This window comes from Strigops habroptila, chromosome 7 (assembly GCF_004027225.2).
Source record: "Strigops habroptila isolate Jane chromosome 7, bStrHab1.2.pri, whole genome shotgun sequence".
In the NCBI taxonomy this organism is placed as follows: Eukaryota; Metazoa; Chordata; class Aves; order Psittaciformes; family Psittacidae; genus Strigops; species Strigops habroptila.
The window spans coordinates 43,307,258-43,329,814 of record NC_044283.2 but is presented as its reverse complement, the minus strand read 5'-3'; the positions used below and the strand labels follow the sequence as shown (position 1 = coordinate 43,329,814).

General features: G+C 38.3%; 1 protein-coding gene across 3 annotated transcripts in view; it reads left to right on the top strand.

The window, feature by feature from the left end:
- The window catches only part of RAPGEF2 (Rap guanine nucleotide exchange factor 2), a 187,696-nt gene that overhangs the window by 47,418 nt on the left and 117,721 nt on the right, over positions 1 to 22,557 (top strand). For all 3 annotated transcript variants that reach the window (XM_030491920.2, XM_030491922.2, XM_030491921.1), the window contains exons 2-3: positions 10,848 to 10,918; positions 14,477 to 14,533. In XM_030491920.2, the coding sequence (XP_030347780.1) occupies positions 10,848 to 10,918; positions 14,477 to 14,533 (128 nt within the window). The remainder of the gene's footprint in view (positions 1 to 10,847; positions 10,919 to 14,476; positions 14,534 to 22,557) is intronic.

Below are 22,557 nucleotides of genomic sequence, written 5' to 3'. Positions count from 1 at the left end.
CAAGTTGTCATGGTAATAAGCCAGTGAGCTGCAGGAGCCCCTCACCGTCTCAGCCCTGGGTTGGTGGTGGTCATTTGCAACAAGTAACCCGCTGCATCGGGGGCTTCTGGAAAATCCATTTACAAAGTGGAGGTAGCCCTGATGCTCTGGGTGATTCTGCAAATGAGCGTGTGGCTGGCTGGGTTGGAATTGAATTGTGCTTGGGAACTGATTTTTCTCAGCCAGAGTGTGAGGTTTGTGCTTCTGGATTGGTTTTGGGTTTTTTGGGTTTTTTTTTGGTTTTTTTGGTGTTTGGTTTTTGGTGTTTTTTTTGGTAGGTTTTTTTTGTTTGTTTGTTTTTTGTTTGGGGGGGTTGGGTTTTTTTTGGTTTTGGTGGTGTGTTTTTTTTTTTTTTTTTGGTGGTTGTTTTGTGGTTATTTTACTTGACAAGGGAAAAATGCAATGAGCAGAGGGTGGAGTGTGATGACATTCAGCACTCAGGACAGTGCCGAAACCCCCTCTTCATTGCTTGGCTTCTTGGTCCCAGTGGCACAAGGAGATTTATTCCAAGGTCTTGTTTTAACAGCAAAGTAAAATGCCAGTATGTTTGAGAAGTTAGATGAAATGTGAGCAGTCGAGGCTATTACAGGTTCAGGTGCAGACAGATGGTCACAGGTGATTGTGCAGTGGTGGCTTACTGGGTTACCCCTTCATCAGCTGAATGACACTGCTGCCTTAGCGTGTTACTGAATTCACAAAGTTTGTTTGCAATAGAAACTTGAATTGTTCATATGAGCAGTTACTGCAGATAAGTTGACAAAAGACAGCTCTTTAATCTCACTGTGACTTATTTGCTTGTGACTTGGAATACCTGCCCTATTTAGCGAATCTGGTATGCTATGAATACCAGTCAGTGTACTACCAAGTGTGTATTGTTGGGAATTTTTTAATGATCACAGAATCACAGACTTGTTAGGGTTAGAAGGTACCTCTGGAGATCTAGTCCAACCCCATAGTCCAAATAGTCCATTTCCATCCCATAGTCCTAGTCCAGTCTAGTCCAAATGATGCTTTTGAAGAAGGAATACTGTGTACCTGTGGTTGCAACTTGGCTATAATTTTGAAGTACCAGGACCTAGGCTTTACAGAAATGATTTTTTTTTTTTTTTTTTTTTTTTTTTTTTTAAGATAATAGATTGCTCTTGCCCACTATAAGGAAAATTGTATGAAGATTTCATTTAGGCCAAGTCTGGAGTGGTGTGCTTCCTTCACGGCAATTTGACTGGCTTAGTTATACCTAGATTGTCTGGACTACAGTCCTTGTGATTTAACTAGTATTACGGATATTAACCCTGGCTGCTTTAAAACCTGTAGACTAATCAAGCACTTTAAAAACCTCACCACCAGCAAAAGTATCTGAGAGTTCTCATATCTTAATCTTGCTCTGACAGCTCTTGGGGAATCCCCCAAGCACAGCTAACTGCTAACGCTATTTTCAGTAGGCAACCCTACCTGATATACTGTGGTCTTCTTTTCCTTGCCAGCCTGATTGCTCTTCCTGATGTTGTTCTCTAGGCTGAGGTCCTTTAAAGTGCTTTGTGTGTCACTTTATTTTCCCTGTTTGGTTCTTCATTTCTGATTTATGTATTTGTTTTAAAACAAATTTTTTTATTTAAAAGCTGCCAATCATTATAGTCCTCTGTATTTGGATAAACTTACATAAAACTCATCTCTGCTACAAGTAGTCATTTAAAAATAAGTCCCACTGTATTTAGTAGCTGATATATTTGTTAGCACAAGATTGATTTTCATGTAGTGGGATACTGAGTCTTTTTCCATATAGCTAGGGGAAAACATGGGATAAATAGCAGACTGCCTCAAAACAATTCAAGACTCTCCTTAGCATTACCAAAAAAAGATGAGGAAAAGCCCTAGGAACTGGCATAACTCTGCAACAAAAGATGTGAATGTTTGTGCAATGAATGTGAAAATGGGTAGAACAGATTGAATACAAGCTTCCAACTGTTGGCTATAAATATTGAAAAGGCAATTACATATTTTTAATGGTGGATAACTTAAGTGCCTTTCATAATTATGGACTGTGCAGTCAGTAGGAGAGATCTTTTGTAGTGAAACCATTTTGTTTGCATTTGGATATGCGACCATCGTTTGGATTTTTGACTACAGAACTTGGGCTTTTGTGTTAAGCATTTAATTGTCTGACTTCTGAGAGTCTGGAAAGCAGAAAAGAAATGCATGGCACTACCCTGTAATTTCCTATGCTCATTAGTTTGTTCACTGATTTCTACGAGATGGCAGGCTTTAATTTCCCATCTACCCTTTCCACGTTTATCCCCATCTTATGAGATGATTATAATAATGAATGTCATAATTTCTTTACTTTATTCGGCTAAAAGCTTTATGACCAGCAGGATATGTTGAATCAATTGTACTAATCTTGAGCAGTGTTAAAAGTCTCTTAGTGAGAGTGGGTCATTGAACCTTCCAACTCATTTTTATACATTGGAGCAGGTTCTCCTGGCAGGATTGTAAAACCAAAAACTATATGATTACATGTGAACCTGTGAGGCATTACATGGAAGTAGAGGTTTTTAACCCAGTTCCAATTAGAAAAAGAATCTAAAATGCAAAAATAAACATGTGATGTAAATGTAAAATATACATTTTGAGGAAGTACAAAATTAATTTCTTTTGAGGAAGGTTCATTTGTGGGGGTTTTTTTTGGGGTTTTTTTGATTTTTTTTTTTTTTTTTTTTTTTTTTTTTTAATTCACAAGACAAAGTATATTTGAAAGACAGGAAGGCTGATTTAAGTATTGAATTGAAACTTCTTGTTTCTCTACAACTATTTTACTGTGATCCTATGTTGTTTCTCCAGCCTCTGACTTTGAGGCAGTAATGCAGTTGAAGTCTTTGCAGAAGCGTATTTTTGTCTGTACTGAGACAACTCCCAGTTAAGACAAACCAGGAAAACAGGATTTCTCCTTTTTCTTTACAAGGTTTTGGAGTTGATCCTTATTAGCTTCATGTGCAGATACTTCAGTTCCAGACTAAAATTTCTTGTTCCTCCTGTTTCTAATTCAGTTTTAAAATTCCACCCATAACCCAGCACAAATGTCCCCATCCTCCCTACAGTGGAGCTAAAAATAACGATTTTTGTGTGTCAACAAGTCTTAACAAGATCAATACAATATCCATATTCCTTTCCCACTTCCCAGCTGAAGCAGAGGAAATGAAGACTTGGGTTGGTTTGATAGCCTGTAAACTTCCCTTCTGATGAAGGCTGATTCCCAAGCAACTAAATGCCTGGTTACTGTAGAGTAATGTTTTGTCATGAATTTCCTGAAATATAATGCATGTTAGTCAAGACAAATTCATACAGGTTTAAAATGGTAATTTTTTTTTCAGAACTTTAGTAGCTACTAATACATTTGGCTGAAGGCAGGTAACCAGTTTGGCATTGGATGCCTCTAACAGGCCTTTAAATTCAAAAGGTGCCTTTAAATCCCAGTCACCTCTTTGGAGTATGAGTAAGAAGGTATTTGTTTTTAGAAACTCCTCAGTTTCAAACTGTCTCATTGTTGTCTTGGAGAGCTGTGGTTTTGAGGTAAGCCAAGCCTGGAACAGGAAGTTTATGGAAAGGTAGACTAGGCTAATGAATGGCAAACTGGGGATAGCAAAGCTACTCTACAACAATAGTTGTCTTCCTACCCATGTACACGGCTTTGCTCCCCATCTGTCTGCAACACTACTAGTTCTTGATTCCCACCCCTCCACTTCTTACATTTTTCCTGTGCCAGGCAAAAGAAAAGGAAGAAATGATAATGGCAGTGTGGTGTGATAGATGGTGCTTATCAGAACAACTCTGCTGAGCTGAGTCCCCTTGAATCTGTGTCATTAATTTTGAGTTTCCAGGCTTGCAGCTTGTCTGGGAGCTGATGGTGCTGCTTCTTGGGAAAGGGAGGGCTGTGTTGGGCTGGATGGTGACTGGATAGGTCTGGCTTGCCCTTGGCGGGAAAACAGGAGTCCCACAGCGATAGAGAAGAGCAAATCGGATCTGAAATGACTAAATGTGGTTGATGAACAGGATAGGATCTTCTTCAACTCTTCTGTGAGGTCATTGAAAAGGGTAGTGTCAACCTGATTCTGCAGGTTTTCTGTCATTTCTAAAAAGTGCCAAGTTTAGCTAAAGGAAATGCTAATTGATCGTTATGCAGAACTGACAGACCAAGCTATGAAGCTTTACACCTTAGACTATGCTTAGAAACTGAATGTATTAAGAATTAGGAGTTTTTGCTGTGTTCAGGAATGATCTTCTAGTCTTTGATAGCTTACAGTTTTTTTTATATGCTTCAAAATAGGCTGATATAAAGGAAATCGTTGTTTCAGGTAAATTTACCAAATTATATTACATAATTTGTATTCATCCTTAAAATATGGCCCATGGGATTTCATTCACAGAAGTACCAATTTGGGTCATTTGACATATGTAATTTCATGTACTTAAATATTTCATTTATATCTGTGTAGCTGCCAGTTCAGCATCAAGTCAATAAATAGTTTCCTATAACTTTGGCTTTAGTGTTGTTAAGTCATGGATCTGTATGTACACTACTAAGAATGGCTTGCAGAAAAATGTGGTAGCTTAAAGTGACGTTAGAAAGAACAATTTATCTTAAATTATAGTGTTAATGGGTTGGATTCTGGCAGGCTTCCTGTGTGGCAGCACCCCCCACCTGAATGTGAGGGTCCTGGTGTAAGAAAAAGAATGTCAAAAATTTGTAGTACATGACAAATACTTCATTTTAATCTCTTCAACAAATTAGTCTTGGTATGGCTCACTGATAAGTCCACACATACCTGGGCATGCTCCTGCACAGCAGCTGTGAGTGTGTTTTGTTGTTTTCCCACTGCTGGGAAACTGGAGGTGAAGATGAACACTTCGTGTCTGTGTGGCAGGGATTTTGATATCGGCAATACTGGATCCTTTTTTCACAGTGTAAGCCAGGTTTTGTGGTTTTGCTGCTGTCTTTTGGGAGGTTAATGTTTGCAAGATGTGAGCTCACCCTTAGGGTAAGATATTGCCTTGGGAGATAGGTTTGACTGGGATAACTGATGTAGCTTCTTCCCCTACCTTGCCTGCCCTGCCTTTCCTTAGCAGGTTGCCATCTCTGAAGGCGGTAACTTGTATGTCTCCCAAGTTGCTGTTAGTGAGAGCCTGACATATTAGTGTGAATCAGATGTGAACAAACCTACGCGGGAGCAGACACGTTTCTTCTGTGGATACAGAAATTTCTCTTTAAGCCAGATAAGATTGATGTTGCTGTAGTCCAGTCTGTTTCTTTTGGCGATGCGGGCATTGCTTTGGCCTCAGTGAGCTATACAGGCAGCCAGATGGGCAGGTGCTAAATCAATGCTAGAGAGTAAAAAAAGAAAATATAAATGCTTGGTACAGCTACCGAAGTGGCTGAGAGTCAAATGATTTCAGTTGCTGGATGTGAGAAGAAAAGGGTTTAAAAAGACAGGATCCTGCGACTACAAGGAAAGAGAGGCAGGGCTTCAGCAGCCTGGGTTTGGATTGTGGATTCATTGCTCACTAGGAAGAAAAATTTACCGTTGTTGCTCTTAGTATATGATGATTTGAGGCAAAAAGCATTAAAATACTTGAAGAGAAAAGGGAGGCTTCATTTTGAGCAAAAGTAACTGTTTAGTTAGCCATATAGAAATGACAAATGCCTCCCTTCCTGCCAGCGGTTTCACGGTCTGTTTAAACCCATTACGGACTTTAAGGTCCCACTTTCTCCCCATGGCATGAGCTCTTGCCTCCGTGACCCTGACACTGGACCTCATGGGTCACATGCTGCCAACAGGCTTGAAGTTTGGTCCCTGTGAGCGGGTGTTTGTCCTGGGGCCAGGGAGGTGGCAGGGGCGCAGCGAGGAGGGACCGGGTGGGACCTCCTGTTTTCACAACAGTGAAACCTGGGCTTGGGCTGTAGTCTGGAGCTGCCAGGCGTGGTGGGGAGCGGCTGTGCCCTCCCTCTTCACCCAGCCTCGTGCCACTGGTGGGTGGCTGCAGGGGACCTAAAGAATGTGTTAGTTAACAAAGGTCAGCCTTTCAAAACCTGTTTTAGACTCAGCAGGCAGATCTTTTTGAGCCTAAAGTGAATACTAGGTGCTTTGAAAAGGTTCTTTTTTCCATCCTCCAAGACGAATTAAAAAATTAGCTTGTATTTTATTTTTACCCTTTGATTTATAATACACCAAAATAGTTTAATGTAGTATAAGATGAGAGCTTCTCTTCACTTGTTTGCTACTTCACAGAAATGAGTGAATTTCTAAGAAAGCAATGAATTTCTCAGCTCAGTGTTTTGCTTTTTAACTGTGGCAAGGATGAATAGTTGAGTTGGGCCTGTAGCTTCACACTTTAATGCAAACCAGGACTGAAACCAGTATAAGTCTGCGATTTTTAGAGGCTTAACTTTTTCAGTCCAAAGAAGTGAATTTTCACATCTCTATCACTTTAGTAAAGTAAAAATTTCTTCATTAAGCTAGTATGAATTTGGGGCCAGCATTCTGGTTTGGGTTTGTCTGGTTTGTGCAACTGGCATTGCCAAATATGTTTGAAGCGCAAATGAAACGGGTAGTAATGTCTGGGCATAAACGTACACAGATTTTTATTAGACTGGATAGCAAATGTAAGGTTGCAGACCAATGTGTTTCTACAGATCTAATTGAAGTTGAGCTGTGTTAAAACTTGAGTCTCTCCATTTTGTTTCAAAGTATGGTCGGAACTTTAAACTGAGGCAGCTAACACCACAGAAACAAGCAAATTAAGAAATAACACTGAATTAAACAAATTTCGGGCTGCTTCACACACAGCAGCCCAAGCATACAACTCTAGCTGCAGTACAAATTTAAGCGTAGATTAGATTTCAGTCTTCTAGCCTTAATTTAAATGAAAATATGCCTTGAAACCTGCACTAATTTGTGCTTTGCATTTAATTTTTGGTTTTGGAGTTTTCATTGAGATATTTTTTCAATCTGTTGCCACAGTCTATATGTAGAACTTGATTCTTGTGGCAAGATCAGCTGAGCCTTTGCATTGCTTTTGCTAAACTTACTCTTTTTTTTTTAGTTCTGCTGGCTGCATAAAATAGGAAAGCAGAAAGTTGGTGGTTCCTCTGTGCTTTTGTATAAATAGTCCTTCCTGGAGCAGAACATTTAACCAGTTGTAGTGGTGATGTTTGGCTTTGTTCCTCTTGCCTTTTATAAACTGTCATAAAGTTGTATTTTAAAAAATAAAGGGAGAAACTGAAGAATGACACTCTGAAGTTCTGATGTCTCAGTCTGCCACCTTGTGGTAATTTGAGTCCATGTGTTGAGTACAAAACCCCATGAGACCGCCGCTGTCACCTGGATGGTTTTATGTATTCTGTAGATTAGTTAGAGGCAGCTTTCAGGGACATTGCGAGCTAGCAGAAATGTTTGTGTAAGTCACAATGGGATTGAATTTAGCTGCTAGTTTAAGGTTTTGCTCAACTAGCTGGCATAAATCACATAGGCAGGCTATGTCCTTCTTGAAAGGCAAAGTTACTTTCCTGAATTTTAAAATTGTAGCTTTTTGTCAAATGTGTAGAGTATCAGAATTAACAAACTGTCATAGCTTACATGCCTTCGTTTATGTGTGAGCATTATTTCTGTGAAATAGCTTTTATTAAAGCATTGTTTCAAGCATTTGGAATCTGTTTAAGATTTTATAGCACTTGGCACAAATGTTTCTGAAGTCTCTCACGTTCCATCAATTCACTTGCAATTAAAAAATTGAAAAAGCTGTGTATGTTTGATAATAAGTATGTTTGCTAAGTAAGCAAAGCATAGGTTTTCCTGAGATAAATGGAGGACTGAGGTGACCTAATGACAATGACTAGATATGTTTGGGTTTTTTTTGTCGATTTGCTTTCCTACTCTTTAATGCTACAGACTGACTAGAAGCATGCATTGTCTACCGACAATATATGAAAATATATTCATCTCTTTTGACTCTTACTGTAGTGTTCTGTACCTTGCGCTGTTATAGAGAATTTAATTGAAAGGAATGATGCTGGTTGTTACTTAAGTTTTAGTGCCAAGCTTTTGATGCTAGAGGGAGCTGTTCCCTGCTAGTCACCCTCTGGAAAGGTACAGATTAAAGAACGGCCTGCCGCACTTATCAGAAACAGCCAGTGCACAGCAGCTGCAATGTTATAATGATTTTGTGTTGGTAGGACCCCACTGTCTGGAGTCTGTTTTCTTGCTGCTTTTTTTGCAAATCAAAGCCCCCACCTTAATTTTCTCTGTGATAAGATGTCTTCAATTTATCTTCCCTGTGTAGCTGCAGCCAGTAACCATGGTGCAAGCACAGGCAGAGATGTGGGGTTTTTTTAATTTGTTTTTTTTTAATTCCCCCCCCCCCCCCCGCTTACCCTTCTGGTTTTTTAGATCTCTCTAGATCACTTTCTTTAAAAGATTTTTTTAGATCTCTCTTTTTTTTTTTTTTTTTTTTTTTTTTTTTAAGTCAAGGGCTTCCACCACCTGCAGTTTCTGGTGTGGGCACCTATGGGATGTTGTATATGCCAGTGTTTGAGAAGTATGCTTGTATTCTGAAGAGAGATTATTTTTTAAAAAGTGTTCACTAATGTTACCTTGTCTGTTGCTTGTGAAACTGGTCAGAATGACTCCCTTCAGTGATTTCATGCATTCCCATTTTAAGTCAGTTGAGCTGCATTTCTCTAGAAGAACACTTGTAACCTGTGTTCTTTATTGTTTTGTACATCTGCAAGTTTGGTCACTAGGTTTTGGAAAGCAGACGTCCATGGATGCCTTTTACAACACACTTCCACTTTTAGGTCTGTGGATCCCTGTAAGCCTGCATCCTTAATGGTTCTTCATTCATCTGTGAATCCTTCACTGCAGCTAAAACTGCAGTGCAAGCTAGTGGCAAGGTTACTCTCCTGGTGTTCTGTCTCTGCTTGTTGGAAATGAATTACAGTAGTGCCTTGTGGCCAGACTCTTTTCCATGTAATCCACTGCTATAGGGATCTGATCCTCAGTGGTCCACACCCAGCTTCCCATGGCACCTGATGGCTTGTCCCACACAGTCCGGCACGTCTGGTGAGCAGCAGCGGTGCCATGGGGACTGTTGGGTGTGCATCCTACCCTGCCACTGCTCCTGGGAGCCTCTGCTCACCCCCAGCCTGTGTGACAAGTGAGCAGATCACTGACGGTGGCAGACATGTCCTTTCACATGCTTTGATTAGTACTTAACGGAAAAGGGGGGAGGGGTATGCACGGGCAGAAGGCAAGCAACTAGTGTATTTTTACTTCAAAACCTTCTATGTGCAAGGTCCCTCCATCCCAAACCATGCGTAATTATTTATCCTTATGTGTCCTCTGCTCCTCACAGGAGGACCAGCGCCTCTAGAGAGCAAGGGAACAGAAGGACCAGAATAGAAGTGAAATCACAGTTTGGCTTGTGCTTTTCTTCCACTTTTTCAAACTGAGTATTTGCTTTTTTTCAGTGTGAGTGAAAGACATTCTTTTCAATACTGAATGAAAGACACCTATTTAGTCTTAACCATTGAGTGTAACTCCTGGTATCTTTTCTGATCTGTATCATGGTTTAAACAAGCACAGTGTTTAACTAGATTTTATTTGTGTTTTTCTTACTTAAATTCAAGTTCTCTGTGCAACTTCACCCTAACATCTTTGCCAAAATACCACATCTAGCATTGTTTCACTGTGTCTGAAAACAGTATTTCTGTACTTTGTGATCAATTTTAAATACACAAATATTTCCCAGTGACCAAATCTTTTATAAATTTATAGCTTTGATATATTCCATTACTTGAAAACATCATCATACAGTAGGTTATGAGAGTGGTATTGGTGTTTATTTTCAACTTTGGCAGCATTGGCCTACTGGTTGCAAGCCACTGCTCTGATTTTCAGTGAATTATGGATAATACGTTGTCTCTTAACTAGGATGTTTAAAAAAATCCATAAGCCAAAGTGAAATCACTCTAGAAGTTGTGGGCTGTACTGAAGTTTTCTCAAGTGCTGTAGTGATTATAACATTAGCAAAGCCTCTAGACTGACATTAGTGTTTCCATAACTGTATCTTAGGAAGTTTTAGCCTTGGATGTTGTTTTTATGTCTTTATTAATGTTGTTTTGTGAGGTGGATGTTGGGGGTCTGCAGTGGTTGAATGTTTAAGATTTTTTACTTCGCCATGTAACTAGGATCATCTTTATGATTTTCTTATTACCTCATGCCAAGAATTTTCTGTTCACACCAACTTTTCTTCTTGGTTAAGCTTGTGGTTTACCTTCCATTTGAAGAGGATACAATTTTATAAATACTTATGTAAATGTGGTATTTTGTTAGACTGTTTTGTATTTTTTTTTTCTTTTCCCCTGAACATGAAAAGACAAATTTCTATGAGCTTGCTTTACAAAATAAGGTAAGGTTTTTGGGTATGTTGGCACTGGCAAGCAGGACAGTCGTAGTTGCAATGTAGCTCACTGGAGTTCTGGACCAGGCTTGTTTCCTGTATGTAAGTAATGACAGCAAAAGCAGGAAGGTTTCTGTGTTTGTATTTTCTGATGTGGGCATACCATCATTCTTCCCCATGTCAGATTCCAAGGTAGAATCAAAGGTATTCCTACAACTTGTCTTTAACCTCATGTAAATGTGTTATTTCAAATATTTCTGCAGCCCCTATTAGGAGAGCTCTGAATGCTTTGCAAAGATTCTATTTTAACAGCTTGTACCAAATTAAGAATCCTAATAATGATTTCCTTATGTTTGTAGGATTTGGAGATCGTGTATTCCTATTTACATGGAATGGAAGCTTTGTCTAATCTGAGGGAGCATCAGCTAAGGTATGGTACTTTATCATTGAACACACGCACATATATGTATATATTAATGCACTAACAAAGCAAAGAAACAGTAGTTTTGGTAACTATACACTACTCTTGTATACCCTACCTCAAACTGAAAAGCTGGCTATCACTGCATCAGCTTTTTCCCTTCTTTATTGTCCTAAGACTTTGTCCTTGTACGTGTGCATATGTGTATGCCTATTTGTTTCTTCTGATTTCTATTATCGATGTGTTTGGGTTTTTTTCAAACTTCTGGGCTAGAAGTAAATGCTTTACATACAGGGTACAAGTTCCAGTCCTGAATGAAAGTCCATTTATAGTCCAAATGATTTATGTAACAATAATCATAAGAGCAGAGTCTGTTATTCAGCTTCTGTTTCAGTTTGTGCTTGCTTTCGTGTGAATGTTTTGATAAATTATGTACTATACATGCAGATGATACTTAGTAAAATATTACTAATAAATGTCACCACTCCTTCTTTTTTTTTTTTTTTTTTTTATTTGAATAATAAATTCAAGTAAGAGCTTCCAGGTGAACTTCCTGGTTTTTTGTAAAGACTTATGTGTGTTTGATTTTTAAGTTACTGTTTCAGTTGTTGTCACCTAAACATCTACAGCAGAGGTTTCTAAGAGTACCGAGACATTGGTGTGAAGCTGGCAGGTGCAGGAGGAGGCCAGTGCATCTCCTGTATGCTCTACAGGGAGAGAGGGTGAATTACTGTTATTTTGCATCCTGGAGTTTGCCAACATTTACCACATATGAAGATGCTGAAGCAACTTCATCTTGACTAATGCTGGTTTAGGCTCTAATTTCTGGACACTTGCTTCATCATTCTGTCAGAGTCCACGTTCCCAAGCCAGTGTTCTGTAATTTGGAGAAAATAAAAGGCAAGGTTTTCTTTTTCCCTGAAGTCCTCAAGCCACATTTTGCAATGTGAAATGTGAATTGTTGCCTTCAAAGGAGTCTCTGTAATTACTTTTGCTTTGGAAGGAGGCCACAATCCCATTCAGTTAAAGTATTTTGTGCTATGCTGTTGTATGCAAGCCTTTTAGCATACCAAGTTTTGCGTAGCTGGAGTTGAACTGATGTTAACTTGTTTACAAAGATCAAAGTGTGCACATACGGTTGTGTGGTATGTGGATGTGTGCTTCTTGGCTTCCTGCGCAGAATGAGGTTCTTGCTGAGGAATGTGTGGAACTTGCTCTCGCAGCACAGAGAATTCCTAGAAGAAAGCTTCTGTTTACAGTACCATACATGGAAAAGGCTGGGCTCCCAGCAGATGGGGGGCAGACAGCTTTTATAGTATCCTTTAGGATACAACATTTCTTTTGGTGGTGGGATGCCACAAAAACCTCTAAGATGCATTAAAAGCTAGTGTATTAAATATAGCCTCTAGTAGTGAATAGCTTATCTTACAGCTTGCTGATGATCTCATCTTGAATTTATTACATTTGTTTAGGAAGCAGACAAAGATCATGTTTGAGCAAAATCAGACACCAGCATTAACCAGAACTAATTCAATTTTTCAAATATTTGAGGAAGCAGTCTAGTTTGTACTACTTGGTCACTGTTATATCTAACTGTTTAACAAGAATTGAAACACTTGGCTACATTCTGTAAGAGGAATTTTCTCCCCTATTACTGTCCTAATAACAGGACCAAAATGCTGTAAAACTCGGGCAGTGTCAGTGGTCAACTTGCCTGACTTTATCAAGAATGTAATTCCTTCACTCCGGATTCGAGGGGGACAAAACTTGCTTGTTAAAGTGACTCTTTCCTGTAACTTCTGCTCTTACATGGCCCATTGCCCAGTATCGTTTCAGACCAGCAGGGCACAGACTATCCTTGAGCAGCATTTTGTTTTTTAAATCTGACTTCTAGTAGTGACTTTTCTTCTGGTATTGTCTCACCAGTAACCTCATGTCCATTCCCCCCTTCCCTCTCAAAACATAGGATCAGTAAGAGAAGATGAAAACCCAGGAGGCAGAAGCAGACAGTAGCTTTTTGGTGTCTGTAAAGGATTTTGGCAAGACCTGATTTTATGGTGGGGAGCAGTGTCTGGAAAAGAAAAGGTTCTGTGGTCCAAAAAGTTTTTGTGCTGTGCCAGGAGGCAAGAAGATGTTTCATTAGGTGAAATTGATCTACAAGACATAATGCTTAATTATATACAATATAGACATTGCCTATAAGAAAAGTTCTCTAAGATGGTCTAAAGAGTAGATCTAAAATACCGGGACAGATGAAAGGCCATGGTAGGTTTTTTTTTTTTTAATCAAGATACCACTATAAGCCTGCCACTTCTGAACAGAAAAAAGCATTATTTCTTGGGCTGAATTAATAAGGAAAATCCTGAAAGAGACAAGTGCTAAGGTAACTTTTGTAGCAGCCTCTTGGCTATTGAAATGTATGATCTAGGAAATAACGAGAGATAGCAGTAAGAAACCTTTTAAGTCACATCAAACACAGGCCAACTCTTCCAGGCCTCAGATAAATGTGTTTGGGATTTTTTGCCTTAGCAGGAATTCTTGAGCACATTTGTCTGCTTAGGATATCATTGCAGGCAGCCATTCATTAGTGCGCTGAGGTTCTGATGATTGATCCTGCGAGAAATGAGAATTTCTTTCCCAAATTTAAATATAGTTCCTCATTTGAATGTTCACACGAGCCTGTTAGGCAAATCTCTGTCTGACTGTCTGTCAAATAGCCTTGGTGTTTGCAGCCTGTTTTAGAGCCAGAGAAAGTCAAGGGAAGCAGTGGGGTTTGTTTCCTTCCCACCCCTCTTCCCCAGTGCTTTACAGGTTCCATTTCCTTAATAGACAGAAACGGCATGTTGTTTTTTAGTGCCAAGTTAACATGTATTTCCTCATATTGGTGAGTTTTATTGTAGTTGCTTTCTATTATGCCACATTTGTCAGGCAGACGGTGAATGCAAAAGTGCTTTAATCCTCCCCTCTAGACAAAGGATTTTCCTGCAGGAAATTCTCTCCACTTTGAGCCCTCTGGGGTTTCAGCATTAAAATATCGTGGAAATTTTTTAAGTTGCTGAATTTTAGCAAAATGAGAAACATCAGTTTACCATGCAACATAATTCCTTGTTTTGTCTATTGATAAATAGTCAGATTTATCTGACTTGAAAAAGGGAGCAGTTTTTGTATCATGTTATATGTGATTAGTGTTACATATCATAGATTTCCATCCATTTTCTAAAATTCTAAATTGTTTTCTTATACAGCAACTTAATTTTATCAGATGACTTTATAAAATGAGACCAGTATCACTTTACCCATTTTCTAGACTTTTTTTTTTTTTTTTTTTTTTTATGGGAACAGTTACGTCTAGAGTCCTAAATCAAATCTGATCTTGGATGAACTAATAACTTAAATGCTTAGATTTAACAATTTGTTCTCTTAAGTTAAAAATCAGCTTAGCTTTAAATTGATGGTTAGTTTCTGCAAGAGCTGGAGGCATTGTGGAAATGCTGACTACAGAAAGTGAAGTCCTTGTGACGCTGATAGGAATCATAATTAAAAATGACTTCTTTCCTTCTCTTTCAGACTGATGTGTGAAACCGTTAGATATGAAAGGCATGAAGCAAATGAAGTTCTATACTAGTAAGTATTTTTGCTTCCTTTTGTATGATGTTCAAAGAATTAATTAATTTGAAGTGTGTTAAGGACAGTGTTTAATGCCAACTCTCTCACCCAGTGCACAGTCTGTAAACATAAATGAGCCATTTCGTTTTCATCATCAAAGAGTGGAGATATTTGCTGGTGCCAGGGAGGGATCTAATAGTGACTCTTGCTTGGTGATGTGTGCTGTATTAATTTTTTTAACCAGTGAGACTATATAGAATTATAGTATGTGGGATGTCTTCTCATTAGAATATGTTGTCATTTAGTCTCAGTGCAATTTTGCCAAAGTCGTAGCGACCAGCTTTTCGTGCCAGAGGTGCCAAATTGACATATCTAACACAGCTTATAATTAGCAGGGGTGGGCTCTAATGTCAGCCCAGATTTACAATAGAGATCTGAGGATTGCTGTTGCTGCATTTATGCAGGCCACTTATTGAAACAAAAGGTTAATCAGACTTCCACTTACTGCCCCTAAACCAGACTTTACATGCAGATTTGTCTGCGTTATCTGGCATTATTTGAACATTTAAATGTACAAAGAATGCACCTGCATGCCGCTTTTAATACATGTTTATTTTTTCCTACATTGACCATCAGGAGGAAGATGTGATTGAACAAATTTTAATGCTAACCCTCGACCATTCAGCAAAGTGAAACTACTGTCTAATGAAACCCAGTAATCATTCATGTATGAAAAATGCACACGGTCAAAATCTGTAGATAACTTTATTTAGACCAATGTAATCTTCACTCATTTGCAGACTAATTTGCTAGTGGCCACTGTGCTGGTTTTTCCTTTTCTAAGCAGTTGGTTTGCATCCATTATGTGTACTAGAGCTTTTGTTTAAGCCCAATATCTTGGCTTATTCTAACTCTTAGTTTAATTTGAATTACATGCTGAAAGGATTAATGCAGCTACTTATGCATATACTCAGGGCAGGCAAAAGTTACCAGGAAATATGTGCCTGAGAAAATAAAATGCGCAAACAGAAAATTGTGAAATCTGGGTTAACTTGAAGTACTTTTTACAATTCTTTTGCACTGATTTCCTTTGTCACTCCTTTCATGTGACTTCATTTTCACTTTGGTTGTTTGCCTGTCATTCCTATTTACTCACTTCTTGACATTTTTTTCCCCATGATTTATTCTGTATATTTAATAGGCAGTTTGGCAGTTTCTGGATATAGATGCTAATGCAAAATGTTCTAGCATTTCACATATCTGATTTAATGTTTAATGGGCTAAACCTGGAAGATGACATTGAATTTTTAAAAAATTTGGTATTTTGAAGTCAGAAATATATGTTCTGTTACTTTGAGTTATAGCTTTACATTTTATTTTAATGAACAATTTGAGATCTACTTGGTAAGAAAATCCCATGGAACCTGCAGTCTAATTTAATTATTCTGTTTTTAGGATAATGAACTTGGAGGAATCCTTTGTTTTGTCTCATAAATTCAGCATATGTATTGAAGATGTATTCTGCTAAAAAACCCCAGAATTCCAATTTTACAGTGTACACATTTGCAAAAATCTTTGAGTGCTACAGGAGATAAGCAATATGATAGCCAGTTTAAAATCAGTCCACTCACTTATGAGCTATAGGAAATAAGCTTATAGCACACAATCTGGTTGTTTTTATTGATCATGCCAGAATTTATCACTTGAAGCTCTTATTTTGGTCATGAAGGCTAAGGTTTTAAAAAAGCATTAAATTTGGGCTCTAAGTTACAACTTTTTCTTTCTTTTTTTTCCCCAGCAATGGTATGACTTGCCTTGAAATCTGAAATAGTGCGCTAATCTTCTGTGTTCAATAGAAATATCTATTAAAATAGCTGCAACTGTTGGAGCTGTTAATTGACCTGCGCGTGTGACCTCCCTGAGGCACAACTTAATGTCTCAATGTGGATAAGCTAAATCTTCATCCCTACATGCTGACACGAAAACTAACATAGACACTCTGTTTATTTGATCAAAACTTTTTCACCGTGAAAATTTTGTTCATATCTGCACTGTCAGCTGTACTTATAAAAAGCTGATTTTCTATTGCATGTGTGCAATGCTGAAAATAATTATCTGTGTTCTGTACAAACACAGCAATTTATCCTCTATTTTTTAAAAACTTTTTAATTTTCATGTTATCTTTATGGTTGGTTTTTTTTTTTCCAATGACCAAAGGGATAAAATAGAGCACGCTGTTTAAAATTGGCTCATCTCATCTGCCTTTACTTTACTATCAGTGGGTGTACATGGTAGTGACAAATTCTCAAACCCTACGGCCATCTCGCTGCTTAAATGGAAACTGGGTTATTAAAAGTGGCAGTTCAGCTTGAGTTACTCTTCATTTGCCACTCATCCTACTACTTTCATTTGATGGGAAGTTAATGATAAAAGGGCTTAAAATCTGCCAGGCAAAATTTCAGAATTGAGGTTTAATTGACAAACGTACCCGATTTATTTTTTTTAGCTGCTACCTTTTATTCAAATCTACTTAAAGATGCCATTTAAAAAAATATTTAGTTCAGTCACTTTATTTTTTTATATATATATATAGATGTGTGTGTGGTTCAAAGAAAAATAATGGTTATTTTTTCATATCTGCATAATAGTAATTGTTGACATTTCCAACAGTAAGTTTCTAATTAGCATTTTCTTTGGAAACCAAATTTTAGCAGATTTGTAGACAGTGCGTATACCTCTTGACAGTTGAACAAAATTTTTCAGATCAAAATTGAAATGTTTGCTATGATGGCAGAGAGGAATCTTTAGCACTAAATGTTTTGCATCTAAGCAAATGAATATGCCTCCTTTAAAAGAAACACCCCCTTTTTTTTCCCTTTCATTAGTCATACAGGGGCTGCATGTGATTTTCAGCCATGCTGTTTGATATTCCTGTCGCTATGGATCAGTGGTGTTTGGCTTACTATTTCTGTAAGAAACTCTTGTATGTCTTTAAGCTTCTCTTATTTTCTTCTCTAAAGATACTGGATTTGACAGAAAATATTTTAAGTTTTGATGACCCACTGGCCAAAGTAGTTCCATAATAAAACCTCATGTGTTTCTAAATGTCATGCTGTAGCACAACATGTTTTTGTGACCGCATTCCCTTTAGTTTCTGAGCAATTGAACCTGGAACCAACTTAGCTGTTGTTTATAATGTGGGTTTGTGGGGTTTTTTTTGTTTTTTTTGTTTTTTAATACAAAGCAAACTCCAACCCAGGTTATTATAAATTGTGTTTTAGATTTTAGAGAACCTTCTAATGAAAGCCTGATAGGATGTATAGTTCTACGTCCCACATGTCCTTACTGAGAAGATTGCAAGATACGTATTTTGGATTTAAGCTCTTATCAGTAATAAATTTCTCAGTCCGTAGCAGTTTAACTGGTTTTGATTGCATGATTCTTAGAAAAGGACAAGTGTTTAAAGAAAAGTAGTTACTACTTGGACATCTTGAAGTGAATTGTAGTGTTAGTATCTATGGCTGGAAAAAGCTCTTGTCTAATGTCAACATGTTTGTGTGCTTTTATGTCATTCAGTTGCGCAGCCTTCCGTGCTTTAATGAAATTCAGTGTTTTCAGAGGACTGTATTTGGGGAGAAAAAAAAAAAGTGGAAGTTGTACATATAAACTGGAGATCAGAGAGAAAAAATGTTCTGTGTAAAATTGAGTTATTACTATAGAGAATGTGTACAGCTGAAATGAGAAATAGCAATCTCTTTAGTTTCTAAATTACTGACTATGATAGGCAGGATGTGTAATAAATAGCTGTATTTGTACGATTATGTTTTGTCTTGCTTTTTTCCCCCATTCCCTGCTTGTCATACAAACTGATGAAAAACATCCACCTGTGTTAAGACTGTAGTGCTTATATGGGAAGGGTGATGAGGAGAGAAAAGGTGATGAGAAGTAGAGAAGGCTGTAAAAAGGATATAGATAGATAATTTCAGCTGGTCTTTCTGGATGTTTCCAAGTTTAGAACTAAATTCTTGGGTCCAGGAGCTGTAATATCACCATTTAGTCTTAGCCGAGTTGTCTGAATTACATCACCATGACAAACGACAAGACCCAGACCCATTTGTTTTAGGCTAGCCGTGTGGCCTTCTCCAGAGCTGGTTTGGCCCAGCTGTCAAAGCCTGAAACAAATGAAATCTAGAAAGGAAATAAAGGAGCACGACTTTTTGGTTGCTACTCAAATACTTACAGTTTTCTTAGATGAAAATGTTAGTGTCTTTCATGAGGTAGAGCAGAATATCTGAAAAATGCTGGAGGGCATCAGCTTTGCATAGCTTTGGGACATGTCTCATTAAAGGATTGCCTAAAGGAACTAGGGGTAGACTTGGGACCGTGACTGGCAGGGAACTTGCAGAGCTTCCTCAAGAGGATGCTCTTTCCAGGAAGGAGATGTGCTCTCATCTGTCCAGGTATCATGCATTACACAAAAAGTCAAGTAGGGATTTTGGATATAGCTGTAAAGCATCTAGGTGTGTCTCTACAACTAAGCTGTAGTTTTATTTGCAGCTGCAGGTCTATGTAATTAATGTACAGTAGTTCTGCACAAGGACAGGTGAGAAACAGATCTATGAGTAGCCTTTAAGGATGGGAATCTAAGGGTCAAACTTTAAGTCCTATAATAAAAGTGACATTTAGTGAATTCAGTGTTTTTTCATAGTAGCATATTACCCTGAAGACCCTCAGGAGGATAGAAGCAGTGCATACAAAACAACAAATAGCGATGCCAAAGTTGCTGTACATTTCTGCATAGCCTGGTTTAACTGTGCAATGAAATGTAGCAAAAATGAGCTAAAAGATTCTTCTTCAGCTATTGGTGCATGATTTTCAATCAGAACAGCTCTGCTGAGACCACCTCACTGAAATTTGTGTTCTGTTGCATACATTTGTGTTGTGAAGAAGTGCTTTTATGTTCTGTGTATGTTCAAGAAGTTTTATGAAGGTGGTATCACAAAAACAAGTTATTCCTTATAGATGTGTGATCTATAGCTATATATGTTTATATCTTATAAATATAAAACTTAAAACACTACAGAAAAGAATTTGTAGAGAAGTGTCTGAAGATCAAGCCGATATTTCCACTAGTGATATTCTACTGTATTCTTTAATACTTTCAATCAGAATTTCTGTGTTTTAGACAGGACGCATTTGTTTGTGGAGGCTTGGGTCACGTTTCTGTATTTACTGTCCTTGTTTACTGGATGCTCTCAATTTCAGAGAGCTCCTACGAAAGATTTCTTCCTTGGTCACTTTGAAAATTACTTAAAATGCTCTGAATACACAGTAAATTCTGAATATGTCTGCTTGGAGCGTCTGGAAATCCAATATAGTAGAGAGGAAACAGTCTCTAGGAGGTTTGTGGAGTGTGTGGAAGATATTTCCTGAAAGAGCTGGTGAGTGAGCCAACTAGGGAAGGTGTGCGCTGGACCTGCTATTTGCAAACAGAGAAGGACTTGTGGGTGATGTGATGGTTGAAGGCTGTTTTGGGCATAGTGGTCACAAAATGGTAAGTTTTTGATTCTCAGAGAATTAATGAGGGAGGTCAACAGAACTGCTGCCTTGGACTTGTGAAGGGCAGACTTTGGCCTGTTTAGGAGCCTAGTTGACAGAGTCCCTTGGGAGACAGTCCTGAAGGGCAGAGTTGTCCAGGAAGGCTGGACATTCTTCAAGAAGATCTTAAAGGCACAGGAGCAGGCTGGTCCCATGTGCCAGAAGATGAGCCAGGGGGGAGACGACTGGCCTGGCCGAACAAAGAGCTTTGGCCAGAACTCAGGAAAAAAAAAGAGAGTTTATGACCTTTGGAAGAAGGGGCAGGAAATTCAGGAGGACTACAAGGATGTAATGGGATTATGCAGGGAGAAAATTAGAAGGGCCAGAGACCAACAGAACTATCAGCGAGCCTGACCTCACTGCTGGGCAGGGTTATAGAGCAGATCATCTTAGAATCATAGAATAGTTTGAGTTGGAAGGGACCTCCAAGTTCATCTAGTCCAGCCCCCTTGCAGTGAGCAAGGACATCTTCAACTAGATCAGGTTGACGCAGAAACACGTCCAGCCTGGCCTTGAATGTCTCCAGGAATGATGCATCCACCACCTCTCTGGGCAACTTGTGCCAGTATTTTACCATGATCATTGTAAAGATTTTTTTCGTTGCATCCAGCCTCAATCTACCCTCTTTCAGTTTAAAACCATTATCCCTCATCCTATTGTAACAGGCCCTGCGAAAAAGTCTTTCCCCATCTTTCTTATAGGCCCCTGGTTGGACTTGATGATCTTAAAGGTCTTTTCCAACCTAAATGATTCTGTTTTCTCTCTGGGTCAGTATCTGAATTGTCAGGTAGACCTCTTCAGGCAATATATTATATATTCATTCTGCTTGTGCATCCATAGGTTTCTGTGGAAGTCATGCAGCAGTATATTTAATAATGCAAAGACCTGCTGCATCAGGGCTGATCTTTTTTTTGTCTTAAAGTATTCCTAAAGGCGTATTCCACCTTCTAATAGTTGGGCAGTTGCCAAACTAGTGTTGGGATACTGCCAGTTCTGCACTGCAGTAGATCAGGAACCTGACTTCATATGTTGTGTTGTGGATACATGTTCCATGGGGAATGTTCTTAAGCAATGTGTATCATTAAAACAAATACATTCAAGGACTTGGCAGTTGGCTGTATGCAAGCAGACACTGAATCAAGGCTTCTTAATAGTGTCAGTGATCAATGTTATAGTCTGTTGGCTTTGCATAGACAGTTCTAAATTTCTGTATTATTGTTTGACCTGATTTTGAGGCTTCTTTGAATGAAGACTAAGGTTTTCTTGAGATTTTAATTTGCGCCTTCTTTACTGTAAATGTTTCACTAAAACCTATCATGTTCTGTTGTTGTAATTTTGAGAATAAAAGCTTTGATTTTGGAGAAATATTAGAAAGCTATAAGATATAATAGCAGAATTGTCTGTCTGTCTTGATTGTCCTCAGAGTGTTTTGGGTACAAAATCATTTGCTTTACTACTACCTTATTTTCGTGATGATTTAGGAGATTATGATTTTTTTTGTTCCAAATTTCTCCTCTTCTGATATTAAGGGCTAATTCACTGTACAAGTTTAATACCAAGACTTCAATGACATTAGGTCAATTAGCTTGCCTATGAATATTTGCATAATGTATTTATTGATTGCCTTTTTAATCAGCTGTCTTAGACTGGCACACATTACTGACACTGCAGTAATTTCTGACACCTGATTTGACTGAATTTTCTGTTTTTATTTTACTGATTTTATTTCAGAAGTGAAAAAGAATTCAAATAAATCAAGTACTCTAAAGAAAAATATACTTCTGATTATTTGTTTTTATGAATACTGAGGAATTGTTTCCTGTCATTCATTCTTTATTTCCTACTCTTAGTACCAAGAGATAAGACACCAGTTTTCATCTTGTGTCCATTCGTAAAACATAATAATGGAGTAAGAATAAACGTTCAAGTATTGAAAATTGTGTGTGCCTGGTGCAGCAAGTATCCAATCTGTTTTACTTCTGTGTTTGGGATATGCCTCTTAATCAAGGGCATCTAAAGCTCATTATAAGCATCTCAAATGCTCTAGCAGATGTCAGGTGACTGCTTAACTAGGTTATTAAGCAGGGTTATAGACAGTGCTGACAATGTAAGCAAGCAAGTTCTTGATTATTCTGAGTGTTACAACAATACAGTAGTAGTGGGCAGGATTTTCAGGCAATGGCATGTCTACCTGAGAGAATCATACAATCATAGAATGGTTAAGGTTGGAAAGGACCTTTAGATCATCTAGTTCCAACTCCCCTGCCATGGGCAGGGACACCTCGCACTAAACCATGTCACCCAAGACTCCATCCAACCTGGCCTTGAACACCACCAGGGATGAAGCATTCACAACGTGCTTGGGCAACCCATTCCAGTGCCTCACCACCCTCACAGTAAAGAACTTCTTCCTTTTGTATAGTCTAAACTTCCCTTGTTTAAGT